This window comes from Chroicocephalus ridibundus, chromosome 14 (assembly GCF_963924245.1).
Source record: "Chroicocephalus ridibundus chromosome 14, bChrRid1.1, whole genome shotgun sequence".
NCBI lineage: Eukaryota > Metazoa > Chordata > Aves > Charadriiformes > Laridae > Chroicocephalus > Chroicocephalus ridibundus.
This window is the reverse complement of record NC_086297.1, coordinates 7,836,240-7,863,625: the sequence shown is the minus strand read 5'-3', so window position 1 is coordinate 7,863,625 and position 27,386 is coordinate 7,836,240. Positions and strand designations below refer to the sequence as shown.

Genomic DNA, 27,386 nt, shown 5'->3' with positions numbered 1-27,386 from the left:
AACAGGCTTTTAAGAAGGAAGGTGAGTCTCTTTGCATGAACCAAGGTTAATTACCATGATCCTACTCTGGGCACCTTCCTTTTTTTTTCCCCCTTTTTTCTTTTAAGCTTTAAGAACTTCAGACACACACATGCACATCCACACACAAGTAGCAAAAAAAAAAATCTGGACTATGTTTGGATGATCTTCACTGACAGTTCATAAATGCCCCAACACTGCAAGGGGACGTGATTTTAGGCAGTGCTGGGGACCCCTTGGGACATCTGGGCAGTCTCCCATCCCTGGGGTAGGAAGAAGGTGGATTGGTTGAGGAGGATCTCATCTTCCTTGCAAGAGAGTTCTTTAGGACATGATGTAGACCTCCAGCAAACTGGCCACTGCATGCATTCGGTAGAAGATCCCAAAGGGCAGGCAAATGTCCACGATGGCCGGCCACATGGAATCACCATAGAAGTTCAGTTCTGTATCATTGTCAAACTGGGGCCGGGCACCAAACGCTGGCATGATCCAGAGCTGTTTGAGAAAACGGGAGAATAACAGCGCAATGAGAAAGTGTGTGGTACAGTAAGCACCTGCAATCACAGCTACCAAGGGATGGGAAAAGAGTGACCTTCTGAGCATAGGACCAATGCTAGGAGCCTGTGTTTGCATTAAGATCAAGTACAATCTAGTGTTGTACCCTAAGACTAGTTTCAACTCATGCTCAAAGACAGGTTTGAACCAAGGGCTGAAGCACTCACCAGGGAAAGAACTCGAGTGTGTTGTGTGTTAGCGTGAACCTGGCCTGTTCAAAGTCTTTGGATGGAGCAAGCACGGGTAGGGCTGAGCTGGCAGCAGCCTGGTGTCCCCAGGCTTGGTTGTGTATGTCGAGCTCAGAAGCCCAGCCAGCATGCACATCTGGTTGCATGGGGGTTGTCAGCCCATTCTTTGTGAGCTTATGTGTAAAATTATTTTGAGGACATGATATGACTTGACTAGCCGGGGATTTGCAGGGTCTCTGGGGGCATAACGTGTGCTTCGCTTCTTTGGAGGTGCAGCCTCTCATGAAAGTGGAAACCCCAACTGAAGTTGATTGTGACCAGTTTTTCCTCATAGCATTTGGGATCAGGGTTTGGACTCCAAGGCCATGGTTTTGAGAAGACGCATGCTGTCCTTTCTCAAGAAAACCCAGACTTTACCCCAGGTATTTGTCACTTTATACCCTTTCTTTGTTTGGGGGTGTAAGAGAAGGGTTTAATGTATTTTATGGCTTGTAATAAGCTATTCTACATATCCGCTAATATGAAATAGAAATACTGAAACTGATTGTTCTCTTTTACCCATCGATTGTATTGTCTGATGTTCTGGTGATAAGCGACAGTCTCTGTCAGTATAGCCTAAAACGTCCTAACTCCGAGGCAGTTGCTCTTGCTTTTCAGTGACAAAAGAATCGCAGCTATCACCACATACAAATATAAGTAAGCGTGCCCCCTGTATACTGGAACCACAGAAAGGACTGTTTTGTCACAGGCTGAGTCCTTTCCTTCACAGACACTTCTCCCTTGTGCTTGCCTTCCTCTCCCCCCGCCCTGAAAAACTTTTCTTTCTGCATGTACTCACTATGATATTGCTCAGCAGGAGGAACATGGAGATCTCCCTTAAGAACTTCCTCCTCCAGTTCATCTTCTTGGGGGCGGTGAGGGACCTCACGAAGTCAGAAGGATGGATGGCTTCAGCACCAGAGGCAGTGCTAGGTGCCAAGGTGCTGCCACTGTCAGGCACACGGAGGGACACTGCATTGATGTTGACAAAGGTGAGTCCATAGAGATCCTTCTGGTGAGAATCGTGCTTGTGGTCTTCCTTGGGAGGTTGCCGATGAAGGCCTTCGATAATGAAGATGTTCTGGAAGGTGTGCTGGGCAATCATTAGGAGGGCATAGGTGAGGTTGAGTGCGCTAATAGCGTCCCTTGGTGTGCTGGCTACAATGGCCACAATGGAGTAGTAAGAAATAGCATACTGCCCCAAGGCTGCACCCATCAGCAGGGCCACGTCCAAGGTCCTGGTTGGGTTCTTGTGCCGATCCATGTCTCTCTTGTCAAACCGGTAGATGACAGAGCCACCAATGCAGACAAGAGACATCAAGCCCAGACAAACAATGTTGAAGATGTAGTACATGGTGAGTGCTTGGCTCTTCTTGCTGGATTCAGTGCTGGAATTTACCTGCACCTCATAAAGAATAAGGACTCCCAAACCACTCACCAGAATGATGAGGCCCAACACGATGCCTACAAAGAAGGTCCTTCGGAAAAGCCTGAACTTCAGGCGGTGAATGTGGTGGGAGTGGTGGTCTATGAAGCGTCCAACGTTCTTCCACATGACATAGACCATGGCAGAGGCAAAGAGGCTGTACTCAATGTTAAAGGGGTACAGCCAAAAGTAGCCGTTCTTGAAGATCTGGCAGATTTGGCTGTTGCAGTTGCATTCTTCGGCTGAGCTACTTCTCATTCCCGCTGAAACAAGATAAAAACACATAAATGTAGTGGTGTTAAAGCAAGGAGCCAGACGACTTAGCAGCCCTGAAGAACTGGATACTTAGTCAGTGAAAAACAAGACCAAAACCAGAAGAATATGTGATCACTTTGAAAACAAGGACACCTCAACCTCAGCTTTCTAGTGCTCGTGTTCTTTCTGAAGAAGTTAGGTGACAGGTTAAATCTCTCTTTTTCCTTCCCTTCTTCATTCCCATCCCATTTTACAGGTCCTTCCACCTTTCTGACTCCACTGTGATACAGGTTAAGAAATGAGCGTTAAGACCCGGCTTTAACATACCAGCTCTGTCAAAGGCACCTTCAGCTCTAGATAGGTTTTAACTCTTTCTCAAGGTCTGACTTGCAGAACAATTTCTACCTGTTGGGCTCTCTCCCTGGACCAGATGGTTCCACAAATGGGCAGATTACCTTTCATGAGCCATCTGTAGATTTCTTCTGTCACGTTCTTCTTCAACTTTGAATGCGCTTTGTGAACGGACTCATCTGTCACTGCTGACATCCACACCGCTAAGTTTGTAGTCAGCGTTAGCATCAAGCCACACCTGCAGAAGAAGAAGAAAGCTCGTGAGATTAAAGCAATGGCTCTAGGCTGTGTTGCTCTGATCCATATTATAGATGAGCATGTGCTCAGAGGGACTGTGGGAGCTGCCTGAAGTGGTGCAAGGGCTCTAGTGGTCGTGGCAAGAAATCTTGACCCTTGCTTTGCTGCTCTTGCTCTCTTCCTGGTTTTTTGTCCATGTTCATGAGAATTAGCAAGGCTTGATTCCTTTTGTTGGTTTTGGAAGCACTTCTCAATAATGAATAGATTAATACGTCTGGCTTGGTCTCCAGTAGATCCAGTCTTGCGGAAGTGAACAAGATCTTGTTTTAGCCTAAGGCTTGCCCACTGTATTGTTGTCTTCCCCAGGGAAGCAAAAGTGAGACATGAATCATTTTGTTTTACGATAATTATTTATTCAATACTAATCTGCTTTGAGTAATGCTCATATTCTTGAATTGAATCCAACCCTGCTAGGTTCACACGTCATGAACCTCAACTGCTCGAGCTGGTATCTAGAGCTAGCTGGAGACTTGCGCAGGTTTAGTTTTGGCCAGCACTGAGGGAGACGGGATTATGCCCTTGTTGCATCTTAGCTGTGTGAGAGAGTGCAGTGGGTTTGTGGTGGCCCAGGTCTTCTGGGCCAGTGGGATTCAAAGAAAAGTCAGTGCTCACCTGGTAACGTTCAGGTGTACGTGGACACAGTCTTTGGCAGAGATCCACAGGAAGTACGTCTGGCAGGGGCAAGAAAATAAGTTGTTATTTCCAACAAAGCAAGAAGGCAAATCACATCATTCTGAAGTAGGGAGCTTCCTGCTCAGCAGAGAGCAAGCTGGAACCTCCTTCACTTGGGTCCGTCTGGGTCCAGCCTACTAGCCCATAATCCTGGCCATTTTCTGGACGTGGTTTGTTCTTTCTTTGTGCCTCCTGCCCTGTCTCACTGACATTGCTCTGCCCATGGCCAGCCCCTGTTCCTGTCTAAGTTGTCCCTATCTGACCTCTTCCCTCCTTGGTGTTGTCCCAGAGCGGGTGGTCCTCTGCGTAGGACTTCAAACTGCCAGGCAGTCCCTGCCCTGGCTGTCCTCCTCCCTCTCTGTTCTTCGTAGGAAAGGAGACCTGGCTGGATGAGGGCTGCTTAGAGTCTGTGACAAGCCATCCTGGCATAACCCAAAATATCACAGGGTAAGATCAAGTTTAAACTAATGCCTTCAAGTGAGTTGCCACAGCTGGAAGTTGTGGTTGCAGGGAGAAGATATTTGCTGGGGCTGGGTGTGGGGCAAGTTAAGTCACTTGCATTTTCTGCAGGAGGAAGTGAACTATGTCTGTGAGATCAGAGCTCCTTCACCTGGTGGCTCTGTCTCTCTACTCCTCCCTGAGACAGAGCGCAACCATCTCACCTGGACGACCACGAATATTGCTTGCACAATGGGGTAGATTATTTTGATTGCAGACAGGCAGCTGTAGAAGCTTGAGTAGTATCCTATTTTGAACACATCCATGACAAGGCTGAAAATGGCAAATAGGATCAGGCCTCCTGTTGAGGAACCAAAATACTTGTGGTTGGACAGATGTATGCACATGTTCACTAATGCAGATAGAGGAGAAGAAGAAGAGGAACTATTGCCATGGAGAAGCTTTGCTTCTACCTGTTTTTCTTCTCCCACCACCCAAATTATATTTGCACCAACAGAATCAGACAATAATTTTGGCCAGAAGGGATTTTCAGTCAACCCTGTACCCTGACTGGGGCTAACAGCTCTTGTAAGAGTGATGGCAAAGCTGGGAAGAAACCTGATATAACAGAGATCCTTTATCCTTGTGGGATAAACGGAGACCTGGCACTGAAACCAGCGGAGGGACTAGGAGCTAACCTAGTTTGGTGCCGTGTCCCAGCATAGGAGGGGGAAACTGCCCCAGATGCTTGCTGTTTCCCTTGTAATAACTGATGCCCTCATGAAATGTTCACCCTGCATGTCACCTCCAGCCCTAGCCCCCTGAGAACTCCTACCTCTCAGCCAGATGGGCCCAGCGTGGGAGTCTTTGCAGAGGATGGCATCTGGGCACCGGGAGGTGCCGAAGAGGTAGAAGATGATCCATATGATGACTATCAGCATCATGACAGTCAGCAGGAAGAAGACATCGTAATCGTGCACGGCAATCTTCTCAAAAGCCCCGCTGCTCACCAGCGTGCAAGCCAGCAGGGCTAAGTGCACGGCCAGCAGGATGGAGAACATGCGGCCGCCTTTTTTCCACACTTCCTTGGAGGCAGGAGTGGAGGGGGGCTGATGAGGCTGGTGGCTGAAAGACGCTATCTGACTTGAAGCCAGGCTGGCTTTGTCATCCTTGTGTCCGCAGCCCATGCTGGAGTTGGGGTGTCTGATCTCGCTGTCCTTCTGCACGGACTCTTCGGTCATGGTTCAGCTAATGCCTTAGCTGAGGGTTAACGCTGTTGGGAGGAGAGCCCCATGAATGAGAGGCGTCACTTCATTTTGAATAGTCCAGGGCTGGACCAAAGCAGGACATGTGATGAGGAGGAGAGCACGTATCAGAGGAACGGGGAAGGCTGAGACAAGGACCACAAAAAGAGGGATGAGCTCATTTTTCAACCATTCTCTTCCCTGTTCCCTGAAGGCTGTATTCTTGCTTAAGATGCTTTTGCTGGGGGAGATGCCAGGTCAGTGTAACAAAGCATGCCTAATTTCTCACGCAACGTTTAGTTTTCATTGATGCAAGATATTGGAAAAGCACCAGAAAAGCACCCTCAGGATCAAATATCCTGGGGCAAACGGCCAATGTGGTTTGATTTCTGAATGTCACCCACTAAACATTACGAGAAAATGTCGTACTTCCTGGCTAGGGAACAGGCCACTGAAAGGTAAGAAAGCCCCGCGAATCTTTGGATTCATAGTTTATACCAGTCAGGATGTGAGCTATTTCCTCTCTTACTCCCTCTAGAGCCCCTTGGCCGTGCCAAGCTTGGGACTTCATTGATTCTCAATGAAAAACCTGAAACAAAGCAAATTAACTATTCTAACAAAGTCAGTCCACCAACCTGTTTTGCTGTCTGGAATCCAAATCTCTGCTCTTGCCAGGCTATTGGAGAAGTTTCCCCGTCGCTGCAGCTTGGTCAGCCAAAGAATTTATACTCGTTGGGATGTCTCTGTGATTTATACCATGTCTGGAGCTGACAGCAGTACTTCGTGGGCTTCTCAGAGAAACTCATGTGATCCATTTTGTGCAATAGCTGATTTTGGGGAAGCAGGAGAGAAATGAGGAGATAAAGGTTATTTACCCAGGGAGGGCATGAGGTGACAACACTGCTAAGCATGGCACGGACCGCTCGGTCCCAGGGTCATGGTCGCCATAGAGCAATGCCACCCCATCAGACACGTCACCCTACACACATGAGATCTCTTCCCTTGAGCGAAGATGGATTAGGTGATGCACTTACCTGTGCTGATGATTTTTGGCTTGGCTTTCTGTTTAACTGAGCACAGTAAATATTGTGATATTGTGCCTCGCCCTGTACTATTCCCATCAGTACACTCTATGCCTGGAATGTTTTTTGAGGAAAAGAAAGAAATTTGCATTTCTATCTAGTCAGCGTCAAGGGCAGCTCAATCTTTTCTCACCCATGGTGACAACAATGAGGAAGGTTTTGTACTAGAACGGGGCAGGATTTGGGGACTGGAATCCATGTTACCCTTTGCTGGCACACCGCCTTTGACTTTTCAGTGTGGGATCACCTTTCTCTGGCCCTCAGGAGCTTAACTTCTCTCCTTTCAAGGAGGAACAAGTCATATTACAAACTATGGTGCAGATGAGATTCAAGCATTTGCCGGGTGAGGGCAGACTTTTTTGCTCAAGATCTCTTTTACCCCAGCTGTTATAGTTCGATGGGTGTCATAGGGGGACCCAGGGCAGTTCTGAGTGGATGGGGACAGTTCTCTTCCTTCATGAGGATGCTTCTATTGCCCCCTCTGGGGCAAGCACAGAGATGGGGCAGTTTGCTTTCTCAGTCCCATTCCTGCCTGCTCACCACTGTGCTTTTTGCAGCGCTACCGTGAGAGCATCAAACTGAACGACGGTGTGGGATGGAGAAGGAGAGCTCAGGATCTGCTCTGCAGCCCAGGGAGAACTTCATGTGTCTTTCCCGTGCTGCCACCAGCCGGCTGCCACAAGCAGTACTGGGTCTGCCCTGCCTGGCCTCTGCTGATCCTTAGGCCCTCCTCTTTGGGGTGAGCAGTCGATCTTTTCTCCGTCTGTAGCCTTTGCCAGGGGAAGCCCAGACTTCCCTGCGGTGAATCTGAGCTGATGATGGTGATATTTTGTAGAGGCCAGAGGTTCAAAGCCCTCTTGGGCTAAATGCACTGATTTATCCTCCCTCTTTTGTCCTTAACAGTCAGCAACAGAGGAAAGAGTGTTTACTGCCTTGGGCAATGCTCCCAGTCCCCCTGGGAGCTACCAATACAGCATAACAAGCTTAATTAGTAATAATACAAGAATCATTAAATAACCTCAGTAATGAATTGCTGACGTTACTATGCTGCTTTTCACCTTGAAGGATCCAAGCACCAAATACCTCGATGTTTAGTACAACCCGTCAGGACTCGCCCAGGGAGGCTGAGCAGGTGAGTACGAATCTGCCCGTGTGAGCAAACCATGCGAGGAGCGGACCCTCCCTCTGGTGCCCTTACAGGTGTCGCCAGGCAGCCGGGATGGTGACTCTGTGTCGGTCACCCAGGGGTTAATCACTGCAGCTTGCGTGGGTGCACCCAGGGCTGCATTTGGGCCACTCTGCTGTCTTGGGGCTGTGACAGCCATGTGCTTTGGTCAAGGTCCAGGCTTGGCTCCATCTCTCTCAACAGCAGAGGGTGCCCAGGGCCCGGGAATGCTGCCCTGGAGGCATTGCCTGGGGCCATCCAGCTCCCCGCAGGGCTCACCACAGCCAGAAATTCTGTGTCAGCATAAAAGACGCTGGAGGCCAGACACTGCCCCTCTACATCATGGTAGAAATACTGAGCTACAGACAGGAGCAGGTTTGCTTTGGGGGTTTTTTAGTCTCCAAAGAGACGAGGAATGGAATTTTTCTAGCCTGTATGAGTTACTTCAGGTTATCACAGGTTCCTGTTGCACAGTTCATTGTGCAATTCCCTAGAAAACAGTCCTGTGGGCACAAGCAGGTTAGTGAGGGGACAGGGATGGTGACTGGGTCTGCTCTTGTCTTCCTAGTGACACTAGGGCTGTGTGTGTGTGTGTGTGTGTGTATATATATAGATATATATAGATGCATATATATATGTAAAACTTTTTTTACCAGCAAAAGCTGAGCTATGAACACCCCTGGGGTTGCTTTGAAATGAGGGGCAGTCACCAAACTGCTCTCGGCCACCTCTGCATGGAGCAGGAGCATCCCTCCACGTCCTTGCTGCTGCCCTGCTCTGACGGGGCTGTGAGTGGAGGCAACGAGGGCTCACTCTCCATCAGCCCACACTTCCTCCTGCGGCTGACCCTCACTCGAGAAAGGGGTAGCTACGGCGGGGGGTGTGTGGGGAAATCAGGCAGGATACAGCCCATGAGCCTTCCTGGCAGCCTGCTCTGCTTTGGGGACACACCGACCTGGAGAGCTGTTGCTGCATGACCCTGTGCCCGTAGCGCTTGGCTGAGCCCGACGCAGTGATGCTGCTTAATTGGAGCTTTTAATGCGCTGTGGAGCTGGTGCGTGAAAGGTTTGTTGTGAGGAGCCGTCAGAGCTGGAGGATGCTTAGGACCCAGGGGAAGCGCTGAAGAGCCCGGCTGGCTGGGCTTGGAGGAGCTCCTGCCTCCCCGGCCAGGACTTCTCAGGTGTCCTGCTACGGCATCGCTGTGCGAGGCGAGCTGGGCCCTCCTGGCAGCTCCCCCTTCCCCACATCCATGCCCATCCTCTGAGCCCCCCCTGGGCACCCATGCCCTCGCCTGGGGACTGATCCGCACCATGAACGACCAGTACCACCGAGCAGCCCGGGACGGCTACCTGGACCTCCTGAAGGAAGCCACCAAGAAGGACCTCAACTCACCGGATGAGGATGGCATGACCCCGACCCTATGGGCCGCCTACCATGGCAATCTGGACGCCCTGCGCCTCATTGTCAGCAGAGGGTGAGTGTTGGCGAATGCACGGCGCTGGTCTCAGGGGACAGAGTAGCTGGGACCCCGTCTTTCCCCCTTCCCTGCTGGCAGGTCAGCATGGGTGCAGGTGCCCCACAAAATCATGGCTTTCGTCCATATCACCCCTGCTCCTGTCCTCCCCTCTGTTGTTTTTCTCTCCTTGTGGTGCTTTGAGTCTAATCCAACAGAGTGGTCTAATAACCACTCTGTGTTTTCCCAGCTCTCTGACCCTGTAACTTCTCCTGCCCCAACCCCCACTTGCAGGTCCCCAAGTGGGGCTGGGTCCCCCCTGGAAGTGCTTTGCAGTCCTGAGTCAGGTCCTGTAAAGACAGGGAGAGCGGAACTGCATGCACATCGGGTCGCTGCCAAGAAAAAAGCCCTTTTAAATGAGGGGGCAGAAAGAATAACTGCTCCTTCTGTCCCAAGAAATGCTCGCACAGAGAGATGTGTACAGTGCCAGCTTGGCAGCAGGCGACACTTGTCTGTTTTACCCAAAACAAGATCTTGCTTTTACCCAAAGCAAGATTTGACCCCCGGGCATCCTGTCCAGCACCTGGAGCCCAGGAAATTCAGGAGCAGGTTCCCCAAGAGCAGATTTCTTTAAGCCCAGTCTCCCCAACAGGGGCTGCTCGATGCTGATGTGTCTCTCTTGGTCCCTCACCCTGGGATGCCAAATCTGAGGGTCTCTGGCTCCATAAGTGTGGATGTGGTGGGGAGAGGGGAGTGGGAATGGAGGGGCTTGTCAGGTTGGAGAGCTCTAGGTCTTAGTGTTGGGGGAACTGCAAAAGAAGGTCTGTGCTAAGGAAAGAGCTGCCATTTCTAGTTCCTTCCTGAGCAGCATGTGGCTCCTGTTCTTACCACCCTCCCAAGGGAGCATGTCCCAGTGCATCCTTCCCACTCGGTGTCTTTTCTGAGCACCTCATCTAAAGGCATCCAAGGTGGGGTGGTCTCTGCCTTGTGTTGAGAGATTGGTGGTGGTGGTGATTTTGATTTATTTCTTTCTAATATTAAGGAATAGTGCTGAAGTCGGCTGCCTGGATGGATGTACATCGTGCTTCCTTGGAAGGGCTTTGCTTCATGTTGGGTTGGATCTCAGTGGGGCTGTCAGATCCCAAGCAGGGATTTTCTGTGTCCATCCTGGGTTGCGTTTGCAGCTCTCACACCCGATCAGCTGCATTTCCACTGTGCTTGTTCCTGGGGCCTCAGCATCTCCTGATACTCTGGTCTGCTTGTGCAAAGCCTTCATCCGGCTCCCCTGGCCCTGGCCAGCTGTGCTTACAGACAGAGCTCCCCTGCACATTGCTGTCTTTCTGTTGTAAAGCATTTTCTTTTCAGATCCTGGGGTCAGAAGGGCTCTGTACAGAGTCACTTGGAGGAGTCCTTGAGTGCCTGATGCAATAGGAGTGTGGTCAGGAAAAGATTATTTCGGAGTCCGGAGGGGAGAGAGCAGGACGTCACTCGGAGCGGTGCATCCTGAGATGCCCCTGGGGTGAAAGCCCTGTGATGCTTCCCTGGGTGGGGGCTGTGGGATTTACTCTGTACCTCTCGGGAGAGACTGTGCCCAGCAGAAACCTGCTCTGAGCTCTTTCCGGGAGGGGAATTGCCACCCATGGCCAGAGAGATGAGGGCAGGAGGTCTGGGGATAAAACCCCAAAGTTAGAAATGGTTCCAAAGACTCTTTGGTAGCCAAAAAGCCAGTCTGAAAGGCCCATGCCGTGGATGAACGCCCCTCCTGGAGGGGCGTTCATCCACGGCATGGGCCTTTCAGACTGGCTATCTCTTTATATCATTATTTCTCCGTATATTGACCACCTCCACCACAGGACACCCTGCAGCACCGCTGCCTGCCCTGCCATCCCACGCATCCAGGCCAGCAGTTTCTGCCTCTCCACGAATCCCAAGGGCTGCTTTTCCACAGAGGGGCCCCTTTTATAAATTCACGTTGGATTAAAAGGTCTTCGTGGGCTCAGTCTTGTTCGAGTGCGGCTTGGTTGTTGTTTAATTAACAGCCTAATATACATTTGTTCCTGACAGGGAAAATAGCCTGGCAAAAGCCTAGTGCCCTTTATGTGATGGACGGCGGAGCAAAGTGTGGGGCTGCGGGATGCATTTACGTCCGTGCATTCATCTCCGTGTGTCAGATCCTTGCCCAGTACCACGCAGAGATCAGCGAAGCCGCCTTGCCCCGTGCTCAGCTCGGTGCGGAGGCAGGCACACCTCTGCTCCCTGGGCTGGCTTTGGGTCTGCGAGAGGCAGGAAAGCCCCAGCCTGGGGACAGGGGTGACAGAGAGGGGAAATCATGCCGGACCCAGGAGAGCCCGTGGGCAGATCCTTTAGTTTTCTGCTAGCGCTTAGGACGACATGTGCAAAGGTATTTAAGTCTTGTTCAGAGATGAAACTTAATTCTGTGTTGGCTATGTTGCTATTACACCTGCACTATAATAATTGGAGGGCAAGAGGGAAGACCCCTGAGTGTCCCAAAATGTCAGGGCGTTTTTCTCTGTCTGGCCTCTGCTGTCAAAATATTCTTCCTTCAGCATGGAAAGCCCTGCACTGTGAGGCAGGAGCATGTGGGACTGTGGCACAAAGCAGTGCCTGGGGGAGAGGAGGCTTCAGGGCCGGGCTGGCTCCGTGCAGGGACAGGGTGGGAGACGGCTTCAGGGTCCAAGGGGCCAGTTAGCCTCCGGCTGGGTTGCAGGGGGATGCCAAGGCACAGGGGGTGATGGGGGAGTCTTGGGGCAGGAAGAAACACCGAATCCTCCTTGCCAGTGCTGCGTGGTGCTACTGGCCCCCAGACAAGCCGTGAGATTGAGCGCTGGGGCCAAGCTGTTATGAAATGTCCTAGCGAAGCCAGCTGGAGGCACCCTGAGAGAGCCGGGCTGTGGGAGGGGGCTGCTGGGGGCAAAAATCATGGCTGTGATTGTCATGCCCTGTGGCAGGCCAGGCTGAGGGACACTTAGGATTATCTAGGCTCTGTCGTCAGTGAGGGAGCCTCATCCATGTGCCTGCGTGTTCAGCAGGTTGTGGTGTAGGGCTGAAATGGGGAGGGGGAAAGAAAGCGTAATAAATCGGTTAGTGGATCCTTGAGGAAAGTTTGTCGTCTCAACTGTCACAGTAGGGATAACGAAGCAGGCTTATTGCTCTGTCCATAGCAGCCAGTGGTGTTGCCTGTGGCTCTGTGCCACCTTTGCATGGGGATGGAGAAAGGGTTTGGGACAGAGGGATCAGCAGTGGCTCATCCTTCTTGTTTGCAATACAAAAAGCCTTTTTCTTCCTCATGGCTGGGCTCCAGCGAGGGAAGCAAACTCAATTAACATGATGGCTGGGAAAAGGCAGGCTAACTGGCATTTAGTGTTGCAGCTTTTCAGAGAGAGTAATTCTTCAGCATGGTTCGTTATGAACTGCTGTGTCAGTGGCAGGCATCAACCCAGTTCCAGTTAACCATGGGTTTGGGGGCCTTGGCTGAGAACAGCCAACAGCCAGGACTTTCTTGCCTTGGAGTGGACCACGGGAGAGGTGAGGATGTGTCTTTCTTCTAGATAGGTCGGCAGTCAGCTTTGTCACCTGGCATTTCTTTGCAGAGGTGTGCCTCAGTTTGCCTTCTTACAAAAACAGGGGCCATGGATGCCTTGGGTGTTAATGGCAGAGGGCTGCAAGGGGGCTTGGCAGTGGGTTGGAGGGGACGAGATGGCTCCTGAACATCAGCCAGACTGCTCGAGGGAGTCGCATCACCCCGTCTGGGGCAGGGTTGCAGTGGAGATTGCAGCAAGGCACGTGAAGGTGATGTGCATCCTCTGCATGCCACAGGGCTGCCGGCCACGTGGGCGCCAGGAGCAGTGCGGCCGTGTTGGTGAGAACCTTTCCCTGGGCGATGACCTGCAGGTGAAGGAGCAGGGTGGAGCGCTGTCGCAGTGTCGTCGCTTCCGGCACCTGAGCTGGCTGCTTGGAGTCAGCGTGAGATCTGGGCATGGTGAAGTGCTGAGCCGGTAGACATGCCCCTAGGCACTGCCGCAATACAACTGGCATTAATAATCACCAGCAACAATAACTGCTCCCCTAGCTTTTTGCTGGTCCAAGAGGCAGAGAGCCCTAAGATGAACCTCACCTATAGCATCTGTGCTGGATCTTTGGGAGTCTGAATTTCTTGGAGAAAAGCTGAATCTTTGACCCACCACCACCTGGAGAAAGCCTGGGATACAGGACACACAGCTCTTCTCTGGTTCCAAAAACTCATCTTTTCTGCTCATTTCTAGGCTTTACTTTGGTCATTGCCCTGACTGGCTATGCTGAAGCTGGTTGGTTTTTCCTCAAGCCATAAATTATTTTTTCCTATATCCAAAAAACTTTTCACAGGAGCCAGAGGTACTTTGTACCCAGCTGGCTCCCAGTCCAAGGGCCCGATCCTTCACGCACAGCCGTGAGCCAGGGTGTGAGCCAGCCCATTGCTATCAGAGGAACTTCACACGTGCAGCCAGGGAAGGACATATGTAAGCGCTGTTGGATTCCCCGGCTAATTGGGATCCCATGGGAGAAGTGGAGGGGAAAAACCAGCAGGAAGGGAGTGAGTGCGCGTGTCACGGTGCAAACGCAGTGACTCAGGAGATGCACATGTCCACCTAAGGGGCTCAATTAGCAGCGTTTTTAATAATGATTATTACGGGAGTTGACTCAGTACTCGAAAACGCTTTGAAGTTGAAAAGTGCTGCACTTCACACCTGTTATTAAAATACGTTCCCACTTAGTGGACCCTGCAGTCAGCATCTCCTCATGCGCAGCGCCCTGGAGGTGAAGTTTTGCTGGGACAGACACTTGTCAGAGGGAGGGCCTCATGTTTATTATCTGTGCTGAATCAAACACCTCTACTTTGCAAGTCATCGTTGTTCTTTCCTTCTGGTGCATTTTTAGCGCCTGCGGCAGACATTTATAGGGCAAAAGGACCTAGGAATCTGATTTTGCTCTAATACCCTTTTTTCTAGACAGTGGAAATGTCCAGGGAAAGCTGATTTTGATGCTCTTCCCCTCACTCACTCTCTGAGGTGGTGAAAAGCAGGAGGAAAGCAGACCTTCCACTATGAATCCACCAAGACCTCCCTGGCTTTGCTCTTTGCCACCTGAACAAGACATACACGAGAAGGGGTGTGAGATATACTTTATAGATCAAGCATCCCTACGCTTGGCTTGGGGAGCAAGATTATTTCTAGCGAGTCCACGGCTGAGTCACTGTCCTTATCATGAGTCCGTGTATGTGTTGGGACCCTCGTAGTGCCCTGGCGCATCTGCCCACACATGTTGGACACACATGTGCCCATTCAGAGCACACGTAAACAAACCAACAACCCTTCACGCGCTGGAGTCCCACCGCCAGCACTGGCAGTTCCAGTTTCACTGGCTTTTTAATGCAGCTCCATCAATAATTTACTCCTCTCTTGCAATTCATCAAATATTTATCCTCCCCATGAATTTCCCAGCCTGGACATGTCACTACGAGGGTAGGGGGGGGGCTGGGGAGTTACCGCTCCTGGAAACTCGGCATTGCCAGAGCACCAACAACTCCCCCTCCTTCTGCTGGCTTCATGGCTTCTCCTCCTGTGATCGCCTGCCCTTCTCCTCCCTGGAACCCATCTTTGAAGCCTTTCTGTGCTTCTATGAGAGATGTTGAAGACTCTGGATACAGAAGTCCTGCGGGGTTTGTGCGTCTTTTTGGCCCTCACACAGTTTTGAACCTTTTGACTAACTTGCTGAATTTGCCAGCAGGCTCAAGGTTATACTTACTAAGTGTCTACAACCTTTGTGAACATATGTGCATGGTGGAGCTACTGTTGATGCTCTGACAAGGGGAAAGCTGAGCGCACCTCATAGCAGCTCTTGGGGAATACAGCCAGAAAGCTCATCTGGATCTGGGTCTGGAGCTTAATCTCTGGACACTCTCTTTATTGCTTCTGCCTTTTGCAGAATCATGTCCCTTCAGTATTACATAGCTGAGACATCAGCAAAGCCTGAGGATTGTCAACCAGACATCCCACCGGCCAGGTGGCTCTGCCCCGGCTCCGCTGTTCCCTGAACAGCAGAGTCCAGAGCGGGCAGCAGGGAGCCCACCTGTGCTATGGGACAGTGAATGTGCTGGTTGAGGCTCTTACTGGGTCTTGTGCACGGGCACCAGAGATGAAGGTATGAAGCTGGCAGGGGAAAGAAGTCCCTCAGCTCCTGTGATCTCCACAGTCTTTCTCTGCAGAGGTTTTCAGACTCTTTCAAGTGAGACAAGCACAAAACACGTGGGGTTTGGGAGGGGGTTCTGGGCTCTGCTGCTCCCAGCCCTTGTCAACACGGGCCCTAAAGCAGCAAGGACCAAAGTAACATGTGCTGAGGGTCTCAAGCGTGCGTGCACCTTCCAGACTCCTAGTGTCACCAAGGCTTGGAGCTGGGTCCTCGTGGCAGAGGGACAAAGCTTGGTTCCTCTAGAGCTCATTGAAAGGATGGAAAAGGGCAGGAGCTGTGCTGAGCCAGAGCTCTGCCAGAGCCCTGCTGCCTGCGGGGAATTGCTCTTGAGGGTGCTGGAGCTGCACAGCCTTAATAAAAGGCTTTGCCTTATCCCTGTGCACGAAGGGAGGGCGCCTTGTTGACAGATACTGCTGCTGGCTGCATCTCATTAGCACACGCGCTCGGGCAAAGGCTGGTGCCAGCAGGGGTGTGAACACTCTCTTGTTTCAGCAGATCATAAATACGGAGGAATGTCAGGAGCACGGACTTCCCTTCAGCCCTACGTTTGTGTCCAGCCTGTCACGGGAGGCAGGAGGTGGGGGGAAGCGGTTGTGTCCCGACAGCAGCTTGCTGGGGTAGGGTCCGGCACAGAGTGAGAAGAGACGCTAACGGCACTAGTCGAGTGTCTAGCTCTTGAGGAGTGCAGAAACCTAATCTCCACTTTCTCTGAAACTGGATTCTCAGGAAGTGCTAATACCATTGCCATGCAATTGAGACCAAGCGTGGTACAGCAAAAACCCCCATAAAACCCCAACCCCGAGGCCAATGCCAGCAACTTCGCTCTTATTCTCTACTGACAACGTGCCCTCATGTGCCCCAGATTTCCCCAGGCACCAATGAACAGGAGGGTGGGAAGGCGCGGCAGCTGGTGGGTTTCAGAACCATTGCTGAGGATGGCCATTTGATCGTGGTGCTACCATCATGGTGGGACCCCATGGTGTCCCACACAGGATGTGGTATGTAGAGAGGTATTTTGGGATGTCTCTCCACAGGATCTGAATGAAGCCAAGATTTGAAGATAGAACCTGACTAAAATTTAATGGGATATTTGAGATTTGAAATTTTATAACAAGCTTAAGGCCTGAGCTGGAATCAGCCCCATATCTCAATCTCAGTTCTGGGCTACTTAGGATCTGGCTTGCTTCCCTCCAAAAGTTCGTTTGATGCAGGCACACATGTCTCCTGAGAGACAAATTCATGTCATGGGAATTACTGCGGACTTGCGTATCAGGCACGTGATTCCATGTCAGTGGTACACCCCTCCAGAAGACTCCCTTAAAATTAAGCTGTGGGGGCCAGAGGTGTGTAACTTCATATTTTGAGGAGATGACAGTTCATGGTGCTGATTTGGCCCTGCACAACTGGGAATATCTCAGTAGAGCCTGTCAGCCATGCCTGCATGCTAACCAGTTGTTTTTCTTGTTGTCTAGGGGAGATCCAGACAAATGTGACATCTGGGGGAATACCCCTCTCCACCTGGCAGCAGCCAACGGCCACCTGAACTGCCTTTCCTTCCTCATCTCTTTTGGGGCCAACATCTGGTGCCTGGACAATGACTACCACACCCCGCTGGACATGGCAGCCATGAAGGGGCACATGGAGTGTGTGCGTTACCTGGACTCTATTGCTGCCAAGCAGAGCAGCCTCAACCCCAAGCTGGTGAGCAAACTGAAGGACAAGGCCTTTCGGGATGCAGAGCGGAGGATTAAGGACTGTGTGAAGCTGCAGAAGAAGCACCACGAAAGGATGGAGAAACGGTATAGAAAGGAGATGTCAGATAATTCAGACACCATGAGCTTCTCCAGCTATTCGAGTAGCACCCTAAGCAAGAAGTTCCAACACATGTCTTTGGTGACTTCCCTGCCATACTCACAAGCCACCATCCATGGCACAGCCAAGGGAAAGACGAAAATACAAAAGAAGCTGGAGAAGAAGAAGCAGGTGGATGGGACATTCAAGATCTATGAGGATGGGAGGAAAAGCGTGCGGTCTCTGTCCGGTCTGCAGCTGGGGAACGATGTCATGTTTGTGAAGCAGGGCACATATGCCAGCCCCAAGGAGTGGACTCGGCGTAATATTAGAGACATGTTCCTCACGGACGAAGACACTGTATCCCGTGCCATAAGCGACCCGGGCTTGCACATGGACTCAGCACACTCAGAAGTCAGCACCGACTCTGGCCATGACTCCTTATTCAACCGCCCCGGGCTGGGCACCATGGTGTTCAGGCGCAACTACGTCAGCAGCGGGCTTTTTGGGATCGGCCGGGAGGACGCTGGCACGCTGGGTGATGACAACGCAGATGGGGTAGGTGTCAAATTGCGGAGCCGCCTGCAGCGCTCGCCAAGTCTCAACGATAGCATTGGCAGTGCCAACAGCCTGCAGGAGAGGAACGCAGAGGAGCTACCCTGGGATGAGGTGGAGCTGGGTTTAGATGACGATGATGAACCAGACACCAGCCCCTTGGAGACTTTTCTGGCTTCTCTGCACATGTTTGAGTTCATCTCCATCTTGAAGAAGGAAAAGATCGACTTGGAGGCCCTCATGCTATGTTCAGACAATGACCTGAAGAGCATCAATATCCCATTGGGCCCCAGGAAAAAGATTGTGGATGCCATCCAGAGGAGACGGCAAACTCTAGAGAAGCCAGATGTCATTGTAGACACTGAACTGTAAGTAGGAGACAGGCCCTCTGAGCGATTAAACCCTTCAACAGGTGGAGATGTGGATAATGTAAGGTCTTGTTTTCAACCCACTTGGAAGAGTAGGAGTCCAGGTAACCTCAGTGCTTCTGTGTGTGGGCAAATTCCTGCTTGTGTGGAAACGATGAGAGTTCGGAGAGGTGGCAATAGCGTTAGTTCATTACTCAACAGCCCTAATGTGGCTGGGCCGGACGTGAAGCCTTTGTTTTGTTTCATAACCTATATGAATGCAGACTGTGCTGTGGTCTGATTCTTCTGAGTCCCTGTAGCTGGGATTTTCAACCATACTCAGGCTTGTCTTGACTCTTCACCTTCTGAAGGCGTTAGGAAATCAACCGCAATTCCCGGTGGGAGCAGGCTGACGGCAGTGCCTAGTGGCATTGGGAATCCTTCCCCAAATGCTTGAGATCTTACTCAGGTCTTTGGAGATTGTGTATCTGGATTGGAGTTGTTGCTGTTTTATGGTGTTTCCAGGGTTTGGTTGGTTTGGTTCAAAGGACTGTGTGCCTACCATAGAGGTGAAAGGAAGGCATCAGCCTGGGTCTCCCCACCGTCACGTCCACTGACACCCCAGTGTCCACTGTGTCGTTCAGGCTTCCCAGCCCTCAAATATCTGTGTGCTTCTTGCTGGTTTTACAGGGTTTCTATACAACCCAGTCTTGGGTCCTCACGGTGCTGATAGATTTTTTTTTTTTTTTCTCTCTTTCCTTTTGCAGATAGCAGCAGCATCTTTTTTTTTCATTTTTTATTTTTTCAATGATCAAGAAACAAACTCAGTTCTAAGTTGCCAGAAAACACAAGCCAGAGACTCTCTTCCTGGGGCAGCTGAAAGCTACAGCCATCCCCACCAGTCCCTCTGGACTGCTCTCCTGCTCCCTCGCTCTGCTCCCTGTCTGTGCGATGCTCCCAGGCGATACCTGGGACGGAGGGACGACGGCTGAGATCAGACCAGGCAGCTCCAACCTGCCAACCTTGAAGGGACAACGGTCACCGGCTTGCTGGAGGAACAAGTGTGCTGCCCAGCTGGCTAGGACCCTGTGCCGTCACGGGCTGAGGGACCACACGAAGCCATGAACTGAAGGAGATACGCGATGGTATTTTCAAAGGGAACCAAAATAAATAATTACACCCATTCTTTCTCGAGCAAGTGGTTGATTTGGGTTTGGACCAGGGGAGCAGGGGGATGGGGAGTGCTGGCCTCTCTCCTGGTTCTTGGCTGCTTTGGTACAGTGTTTGATGCTGTGTTTTTGGAAGGGAGTTTTGATTACTGTGATTTGGGGCTGTTCAGCTTGAGACGTGCCAGCCCTGACTTCTGCCAGCAGGTGCCCAGCGTGTCTGTGCGTCCAGTCTGTGCTGCCTTCAGTGTGACAGTCTGAAACGAAGATGGTGTTTTGAATGTGTTGGTAGTTGTCTTCCAGTGCGCGGATCAAATGGCTGTTCCAGGGAAGCAGCGTTTCTGCCCTGTCTCTCCAGGGCATGGAGCTGCATAAGCAGTTTGTGTGTGAAGGGCCTGGAATTTCACCTCCAGGAGCTTCCCAGGACGATGTGCAGCACCAGGCTGCAGCCCTGAGCCTACTCCAAGCGTCCCTGAAGCATCAGCACTCAAAACACAGCCCAGCTCCAAACAGTAGCATTAGTTGTTTTCCATAGACCCATCACATCTCTTGCCGACCATCTCACTCACTTTCCAAGCCCTCAGCTCCCAGCTTCGCTGCACCGTTTTCCATACACGATCTACTGGCAGCTCCCGGGTGGCAGGAGTGTTTCTGGGGTGCAGCAGTGGGCTGGCAACCTGCGCCCTCCTCTGATCCCGCAGTGACATATCCTGACGGGAGAGAGTCGCCAGCCCCTTGCCGTGGGGCGCTGGCAACCCGTCTGTTCAGGCTGTGATGCAAACTACCAGATCAGAGAAATGCCGCACGGTGTTACTGGTACTGCTTACCCAGCCTTATCTCAAGGATGCAAATGATAAGGAATGACCTGAACGCAGTGACTCCTGGCAGCCTGTACGTGCTCAGCCCAGGTCTGCCTGGGGTCTGGACCGTGTGTGTCCCTTTGGAGCTGTGGAGGCTGTGTTTTTTCTGTTTGGAGGATGGGGATTTGTATGGTGTGAAGCTGTGCTGCTCCCTGCCTGCGCGTGCCTTGAAGGGGTGTGTGTAGGAGAAATACTCTTTGCAAGGTGACTCGGTCCAACTGGTCCCCAAGCGGATGAAGCCCCACCAGGAGTGGTGTGGGGTCGCTAGTCCCAGCCTCGTGCCACTGCACACAGAGGTGCTTCAGCATCAGCTAAACACCACCGCGGCACCCAAGGCCCAAGATCTTTCTGCACGGATGCAAACTGAGAAGTAGCTTTTTTAAGCGTTTTTTGGAGCTAAAAGGGCTTTTATGTTTGAATTTACAAGTTCTGCCTAACTCTTGGCTTGACTTCCAGGCAAAAGGGCGAGCGATCAGATGTGCTGAGTCGGCAAGTTCTCCGTGAAGGCTGCACGCGCCGGGCCCCAGCACTGTTTTCTTTGGTCCCTCTCCAAAGCCTGGGGCTGCTATCCCAGCAGGGAGAGCGGTGCCTGGGCTTGCTAATGTCACAGCTCCCTCTGCCGGGACCGGGGGCTGGGAGAGCAGGATGGGACCCACTGCGAGGCAGCAGGGATGCAGTGCGGCACAGGGATGGACGCCAAGTCCCGGCTGCAAGCAAGACCTGTAACTCAAGGCCAGTTGTCAGGTGAGGTCACCGGTTACTGGGTGAATATAGCCAGTTACAGGATAAATTCACCCCCTTCCCCATGCTTCTGCCCTTGCTCTGGATAACCGGCAGAGCGCCGGCTGCCTGCCACGAACCAGCTCCCAGCTCCAATTTCCCTGAGGGTGAATCGTGCCTTCAGGTTTGTGCCGGACGCAGGAGGGGAGCGATTCACCCTGGTTCGTATAGCTGTCACTCCAGTACAATGGGGACCAGTTTACCCAGTAGATTACAGGGAGAAGCGGATCTATTGGCTTGGCACCTACTGGGGGAGCCTTTTGCGGGCTGGGCACTGGGATGCGGTGGGTGTTTGGGGGCTGCTGGGCAGCTGGGGTTTGCACGCTCCCTAACTTTGCCTTTTTGCTTGGGAGCACCCGAGCAATTGCTGATGTCGGACTGATGCTGATAAGAGATAGAAATCCCTTCTGCCAGCTTGTCTTTACTCCAAAGAGCCAGTGGTAAGGTTTGGTGACATGATGGTACCCAAGTGCCATGCACAGCTAAGACCAAGCCCAGAAATGCCGCCCAGGATGTTCAAGCCCCAATACAAACACGATCACCTCCACGACTGCAGGGAAAGACCAAAACTGAGCTGTGGCACCAACACAGCATTGCAGAACCCAAGAGATGGGCTCAGGCCCACGGCTGCCCCAGGTGGGGTGACGAGGGTGGTCTGCGGGCATGGGGGTGGCTGTCAGAGGTGCCGGTAGCCCCAGGGCAAGCCAGAACTCTTTGGGCTCGTTCACCTTGCTTGGCTTTGGGTTTGGTCCTCAGTTTCCAACCAGGTTGTCTCCCACAAAACCTGGGGACTCAGTCCTCGCAGGACAGGGTGTTCAAACCCCCCCAGCCCAGGGTTGCTGCATCCTGCTGGACTCTTGATGGAGCTGGGCTCTGCTCACCTGGGCACGGAGAGGGGATGTGGCTGTCCCTGGGTCCCCAGCACAGCCAGGCTCTGTCGCTGCTCTGCCTGTCGGCAGCCCAGCCTCCATGGGGGAACCTCGCCAGTGCTAATTGCATCTGCTCCATGGCTGAGAACAACAAGCTCCTTTCGGAGAGGGCACTTGTGAAAGCAGGGTGGAGGCCAGGGCTGGCACACCCTGGAGAACACCCTTAAATACCCTCCCAAACAGAAACCCAGCCAGGCGGCAGGTCTCCTGGACCCAGTGCTGCCAGTGAGCAAATACCGGCCTTCGCCCCTGCCTGTGGTCAGACCTGGTGTGGGTCCCACTGGCACCATGGTGGCAGCGGCAGCATCTCCCCAGCAGGGAACCTGTGGCGCTGGGGGATGGTCATCCCTTAATGCTCCAAGCCATGAACGCCAAACCCCCTCTGTGCTGCTGCCAGCGTTAAATTGGTCTTCCCAGTAAAACCAGTCGCCTGGGTTTAGCTTGGATATATAACATTGCAGTCCCCAACAGTGCAGGTGGTGCCACGTAGGGAGCAGAGGGAGAACAAGGGGCCGTGCCGGCGGTCCAGCCACAGCATGGACACCCCATCCTTGAGCCAGACAGCCCCAGGAGGAGGAGCGTTGCTCACAGAAGTGGTGTCGATTCACAGACTCTGCCCTTATCCCCATGTGGCTGCAGCGAGGGGGATGTGTTGGCATTCACTGTCACTCAGATGCTTTTCTCTGCCCGTCTTTAGGTGCTGGCTGCGCCTCTGCACCACTGTCTGGAGGAGGTAGAAGGCAGGAGAGGTTTCAGGGATGACCAAGGGTGTGCAGTGATGGTGTTGGAGATGCGGATTTGCAGGCGCTGAGTGAATGTTGCAGCATCCCTGCTCGGCTAACGGCTACCATGGCCACCCCGGGGGAACCGGCTGCTTCCCCAGGCTGCCGGCAACACCAGTTACTGGCCGCTCCCTGTGGGCAGCACGTGTGCTTGGTCACGCCATGCTGGGCTGGCATGGGAACCGAGAAAGGACATCACCTGCAGGACACCAGGTAGGTTTTATGGGCAGAGGGGACCACAGGGAGGCACCTCCCTTGGCCGGGAGCTAGTGATGGCTGTGCACACCAGAGGGTGACACTGGGGTCTGGGACCTGCCAGGCCATCAAGGGCCATTGCACGCCACCTGCTTAACTATTTCCTGCCCATCCCGCTGGGGATTCACTTCCTGGCCAAGCGGCTGAGTAACGCAGGGCCGCAGGAAGGTGGAGAGCCGGGACAGAGGTGAGCGGGAAGGGGCTCCATGCAGAGCACCCACGGCACACCCCGGCTTTGCTGTGCCTCGCACTGTGCCCCCCACCGCTCCCGCGGTAACTGAGCACAGGGCTGGATGTGGTGCCGACACGGCATTGCCTCACAGGGGCTTTGCAGTGGCTTTTGGGACCTTCCGTGGCAGTTCCCAAAGCCAAAGGCAGCGACATGGACACGGCTCAGTATGTCCTCCCTGAGAGGTGCCAAATGGCACAGCAAAGTGGGAGACATGGAGTGGTGTTTTCTTTTAACGCTGGCTTTAGGTATTATCAGAGTGAATTATTTTCTACGTCTGCTTCATGCAATTCATAAATTTTAGCAAAATATCAGGTGATGCTGTGGATCCTGCCACTGAGTGTCTCAGGGCTGGAGTGAGCTCCCTGGTACCCATCATCCCAGTACCCATCGCCCGGGCTTGCTCTCAGCCGCCATGGCTGGAGGAGCACAGAGGCCACTGAGCATCCCTTGGGGGAAGCTGGGACAGAGCAAGATGTGGGGCATCACCGGTGCCCCGGACCCCTGCCTTTGGTGGTCTGCCCGCAGCGCCTGGTGCAGGCAGGTTCGCTGGAGGTGCAGGGTGGGGAGATGTTCCCTCCTGGGTGTTGAGCTAAAATCCCCGACTGCCGCTGAGTGAGGGTGAGGAGCTGGGCAGCACCTCCTGCGGGGCTTGGCAATGGGCCAGAGCACAGGTTTGCTCTGTAATTGGGGAATTGTGGCTGCAAAAACCTTTTCCAGCCTCCGCAGGGGTACGGAGCTGTTTCTGCAGAAGCCTGCAAGGAATTGCCCCTGCTGTGAGACCCCTCCGAGCCCCTTGGCACTCGGGCTGGGTGGGCTGGGGGGTGTGGGGTTGCCCGGAGCTGGAAAAGCCAGACTGCTGGGCTCCTTCCCCAACAGCATGGAGAGAGGAAGGGATCTGAGGGCTCACAGCAGGAGAATTCAGGCTTGGGGGGACAATTGGTTGGGGTGAAGATGTGGCTGCGGACTAGGTACATGGTGGTGGTCTGGATTCATCCCACTGAGCACGGATGGTGCTGCAGGGAATAAGTGTGCACCAAGCACAGGCACTGCCTGATCTTTGTCTCCAGCTGCTGAATATCCCTGGTCCCCCCATGACACCCAGGCTTCTGGCTCACTCTGTCACGGCCCTGAAACCAGTGGTGAGGTCGGGATCGTGCCCAGCACTGCTGGTGGGGATGCCAAAGCTGCAGGAAACTGTTTTAGGAGGACTGGACTCCAACCCCAGCGATGGAGCTGGCTCTGTGCTGCTCCGAGTGCCAGGCTGAGGGCACTGAGCATCCCTGCACAGCCCTCAGCAACAGGGCATCTCCCACGTGAACCGGGGGTGGATCAGCAGGGGACACGTGGGTCTCAGAGGTGACGGTGGGTGGGAAGGGGGTGGGAAAGCCTATGTAGCTGGGACAATACCGACACTTGCTCCTCGGTAGTGCTGCTCGCCGAGACAATGCGGTCATCTGGGGTAAACACCGGCACTGCAGGATTGGTGCCCTGGATGGCCTGTACATCTTGCCCTAGGTGCTTCGGTGGGTGGAAGGTGGGTGATGAAGGTACTGGGGGGGCTGTGGGACCCCCGTCTGGCGTGTGGCCAGGCCAGCACCCATCGGTACATGTGCCATGGTGCTGCCTCCCCTGCGGCACCACCTGCCCCATGGCACTGGGGTCGCCTGCTCACGGCAAAGCCCCATGATGCCAGCCTGCATCCCCGGGTGGCTCTGAGGACAGGTGGTGACTCCGGCTTTCTTCACTATCTCCCAAGCTCCTGCTTTTTCCAATGGACAGGGACAGCCTTCCCACTGCTCCTGTTCCCTAATCTTTGCTTAAGCTTTAACATTTTAAGATGCATTTTGACGACAACTATGTTTTCCTGTTGCAGGACACCGAGCTCCAACTCACCAGTACTCTCTGAAGCCAGCAGAGCCACCCAGCCCCGAAGGTCCCAGTGGGACCAGGAGCAGCCGTCACCGAAGGAGACACCCAGGTGAAGGCTGGACCACCTGACACAGCGCGGGACTACACCGGGAGCAGCAAGCACAGGGCTGGAATCCAGCCCAGAAACCACCTAAATCCAGGCAGGAAGTCCTGTTCAAGTATTTAAGCCCTGGTAGGGAATGGGTTTCCTTGGGGTCCCGTCCCCGGCGAGGCTGCAGCTGCTGGTCACCAGGTGGAGGGTGCAGCAGGGACCACCGGCAGCAGTGGGCTCAGCAGGGCACCGCTCTCACCCAGGGACGGGCTCTGGCTTGCAGGAGGTGCCGGGGGTGGATGCGGCTGCTACAACATCCCTTTGTTCCCCACCCACTATCTCAGCTCTGGGAAGTGGCGGAGCTTGGCTGGCATGGCTGTGTCACAGCAAAACCCGGTGCTGGCGGCGGGGACCCTCACCCACGCTCATCCCCGCAGGACACAGCCCCCGGATTCCCCAGCTGCGGTTTGAAAATGCACCCACGGACGGGATGGCCGACCTCAACACTTCCCCATCCCTGGTTTGTAGTGCCACCAGCCATGCCCATGGCGCGGAGAAGCGCAGAGGAGAGTGTGGGAGCTCCAACCAGACGGCAAAAGGCCTGAGCTGGGGCAGGGAAAGGATCCTGGCAGCCGGCCTGGATGCTGCCGTTTACCTCTGCTGTGATAAACCCACAGCCTGGCCCTTCTCCACAGCCACAAACAAACACCGAGCAAACAAACAGGGACCACCTGCTTGGCTGCCGTGCCAGCACCCGAGGGTGGCTGCGGGCCATGGCACTGGGGTCAGCCGGGGCTGCTGCCCCCAGACCCCTCCAGATCCCTGCCACAGCTGAGTTCCCACACAAACATATGTTATTTTAGCCACCCTCGGTGTTTTGGAGCACATGTCCTGGGGCGGGGGGCTTCTTTGGGGTCCCACGAGGCCAGGGAAGGCTGAGCAGCATGGCTGCCCACCTCGGGGTATGCACGGGGCAGCCATGGCTCCATCCCTGCCCCTACCTCCGGAGCCGAGAGCCCATCCCTCATCCCCGCTCAATAACCGAGCTAACGAGAGCTGCTGTCAACAAGTCTGCAGCTCCCAGCCGGCGCGGGGAAGGACGCCTTGCTCGAGAGACCCAAGAGGAGAAACCTGTTTCACTGACCTTGCTCCATCACTGCCTTCCTGGCTGTGCCGTGGGTGACCGTGGGGCTGCGGCGAGGGGCGAGGGGCTCGGCCGCCCCTCAGGGGCTCGGCGAGGAGGAGGAGTGGGGCTGGTGCTGCATCGCTGGCAGGTCGGGGTGCCGGGGGATGCGCCGGGCGGGAGAGCGAGACCCGGCTCGGTCGATGCCGTGTCTCAGCGTGGCTCCTCGCCTGCCTGCGGAGCCTTGCTCCACCCCTCATCAGCTAATAAAGCCTCCGCCGCGCCGGTCCCTCCTTTGCCACTGACTCACGGGCTGACCTAGCCCAATCCCCTAACTGCCCCGCACCTCCATTTTCTGACCTATAAAGCCGGGCTCATCCCCGCCGCTCTCCCGCTCCTTTACATAAGAACACCGAGCGCCAAAGCAAACCCTGCGGCGCTTTGCAACCCACGAGTGATGCCCCAGGGGCAACAGTGGGCGCTCAACAGCAGCGTATGGGCTCAGTGGCCCATGCCCAGGGGTGTGCGGACCCCAACTGCGGGTTTCGTGGCTGCCCTCGAGGCCACTGGCAGGCAGCCGTGAGCTGGACGCTGGTTGCACCCACAGGCAATGTCTCCCCAGGGGTTTTATTCATGTTTTGGGGGCTTGGAAGAGGAGGTGAGCAGAGCGTGCTGTTCTTGGCACGGCATCCTGATGGGGAATGCCTTTGCCCTGCTGCCCTGGTGTTTGGCACAGCTCCAGCACCCCGAAACCCGGCCGGTCAGGTTTGGAAAGCAGGCCAGGGATGGCTGGGGAGGTGGAGGCTTTCTGGACTGTGCTGGGCTGCACTGGGCTCTCTCCACTGCCAGCCAGGGAGCAGCTCTAGCCCATCCTGCCCCTTGTACCCTGGGAGAAGCATGAAACCATCCCGTTTTTGTGTTTGCTTCCTAAGGTGACTGGGAAGGCTGCTCTCTGTGGAGCAGGACTGTGCCTCCAATCTTCCCGAGGTGGAAGACGAGCATCCTCAGGTCACAGCAGGGAACAGGTGACAGCACCCACCAGCATCCCCATGGGAAGGCTGCTGGGCGGGGGGATCCCATGGGGGGACATAGCAGGCACAGAGATCCCCGGGCAGCGGGACCCTGGACCTTTGGGCCCCAGAAGCAGCCGTGGTGCCCGGGCAGGGAGGGAAGCAGG

At 53.8% G+C, this 27,386-nt stretch overlaps 2 protein-coding genes across 5 annotated transcripts; one reads left to right on the top strand and one right to left on the bottom strand.

Moving 5' to 3' along the window:
• OTOP2 (otopetrin 2) lies at nucleotides 1-26,560 on the bottom strand. 2 transcript variants are annotated; one of them, XM_063352532.1, is made up of 8 exons: nucleotides 26,231-26,560; nucleotides 6,119-6,310; nucleotides 5,075-5,629; nucleotides 4,464-4,600; nucleotides 3,742-3,800; nucleotides 2,937-3,070; nucleotides 1,600-2,489; nucleotides 1-513 (listed from the first exon to the last, which is right to left on the bottom strand). In XM_063352532.1, the coding sequence occupies exons 3-8, from the start codon at nucleotides 5,478-5,480 to the stop codon at nucleotides 343-345; spliced, it is 1,797 nt and encodes a 598-aa protein (XP_063208602.1). In that variant the 5' UTR covers nucleotides 5,481-5,629; nucleotides 6,119-6,310; nucleotides 26,231-26,560; the 3' UTR covers nucleotides 1-342. The 2 variants fall into 2 exon arrangements, with proteins under 2 accessions (XP_063208602.1, XP_063208601.1); XM_063352531.1 differs by having other exon boundaries at nucleotides 5,075-5,512.
• Nucleotides 8,428-19,294, top strand: USH1G (USH1 protein network component sans). 3 transcript variants are annotated; one of them, XR_010073338.1, is made up of 3 exons: nucleotides 8,428-9,204; nucleotides 16,902-18,247; nucleotides 18,890-19,294. XR_010073338.1 is itself a non-coding variant. In XM_063352462.1 (3 exons), exons 1-3 carry the CDS (start codon nucleotides 9,041-9,043, stop codon nucleotides 18,891-18,893), a joined length of 1,410 nt encoding a protein of 469 aa, XP_063208532.1. In that variant the 5' UTR covers nucleotides 8,428-9,040; the 3' UTR covers nucleotides 18,894-19,294. The 3 variants fall into 3 exon arrangements, 2 of the variants coding, with proteins under 2 accessions (XP_063208532.1, XP_063208531.1); XM_063352462.1 differs by having other exon boundaries at nucleotides 16,902-18,143; XM_063352461.1 differs by having other exon boundaries at nucleotides 16,902-19,294.
• Nucleotides 26,561-27,386: the final 826 nt, after the last annotated feature.

Coding starts and splice junctions, on each gene's coding strand:
- USH1G (XM_063352462.1), top strand. CDS start 9,041: ATGAACGACCAGTACCACCGAGCAGCCCGGGACGGCTACCTGGACCTC. Junction 9,205..16,901: donor CGCCTCATTGTCAGCAGAGG/GTGAGTGTTGGC, acceptor CTTGTTGTCTAG/GGGAGATCCAGACAAATGTG.
- OTOP2 (XM_063352532.1), bottom strand. CDS start 5,480: ATGACCGAAGAGTCCGTGCAGAAGGACAGCGAGATCAGACACCCCAAC. Junction 4,601..5,074: donor TGGGCCCATCTGGCTGAGAG/GTAGGAGTTCTC, acceptor GTTCCTCAACAG/GAGGCCTGATCCTATTTGCC. Junction 2,490..2,936: donor CTACAGATGGCTCATGAAAG/GTAATCTGCCCA, acceptor ATCTTGTTTCAG/CGGGAATGAGAAGTAGCTCA.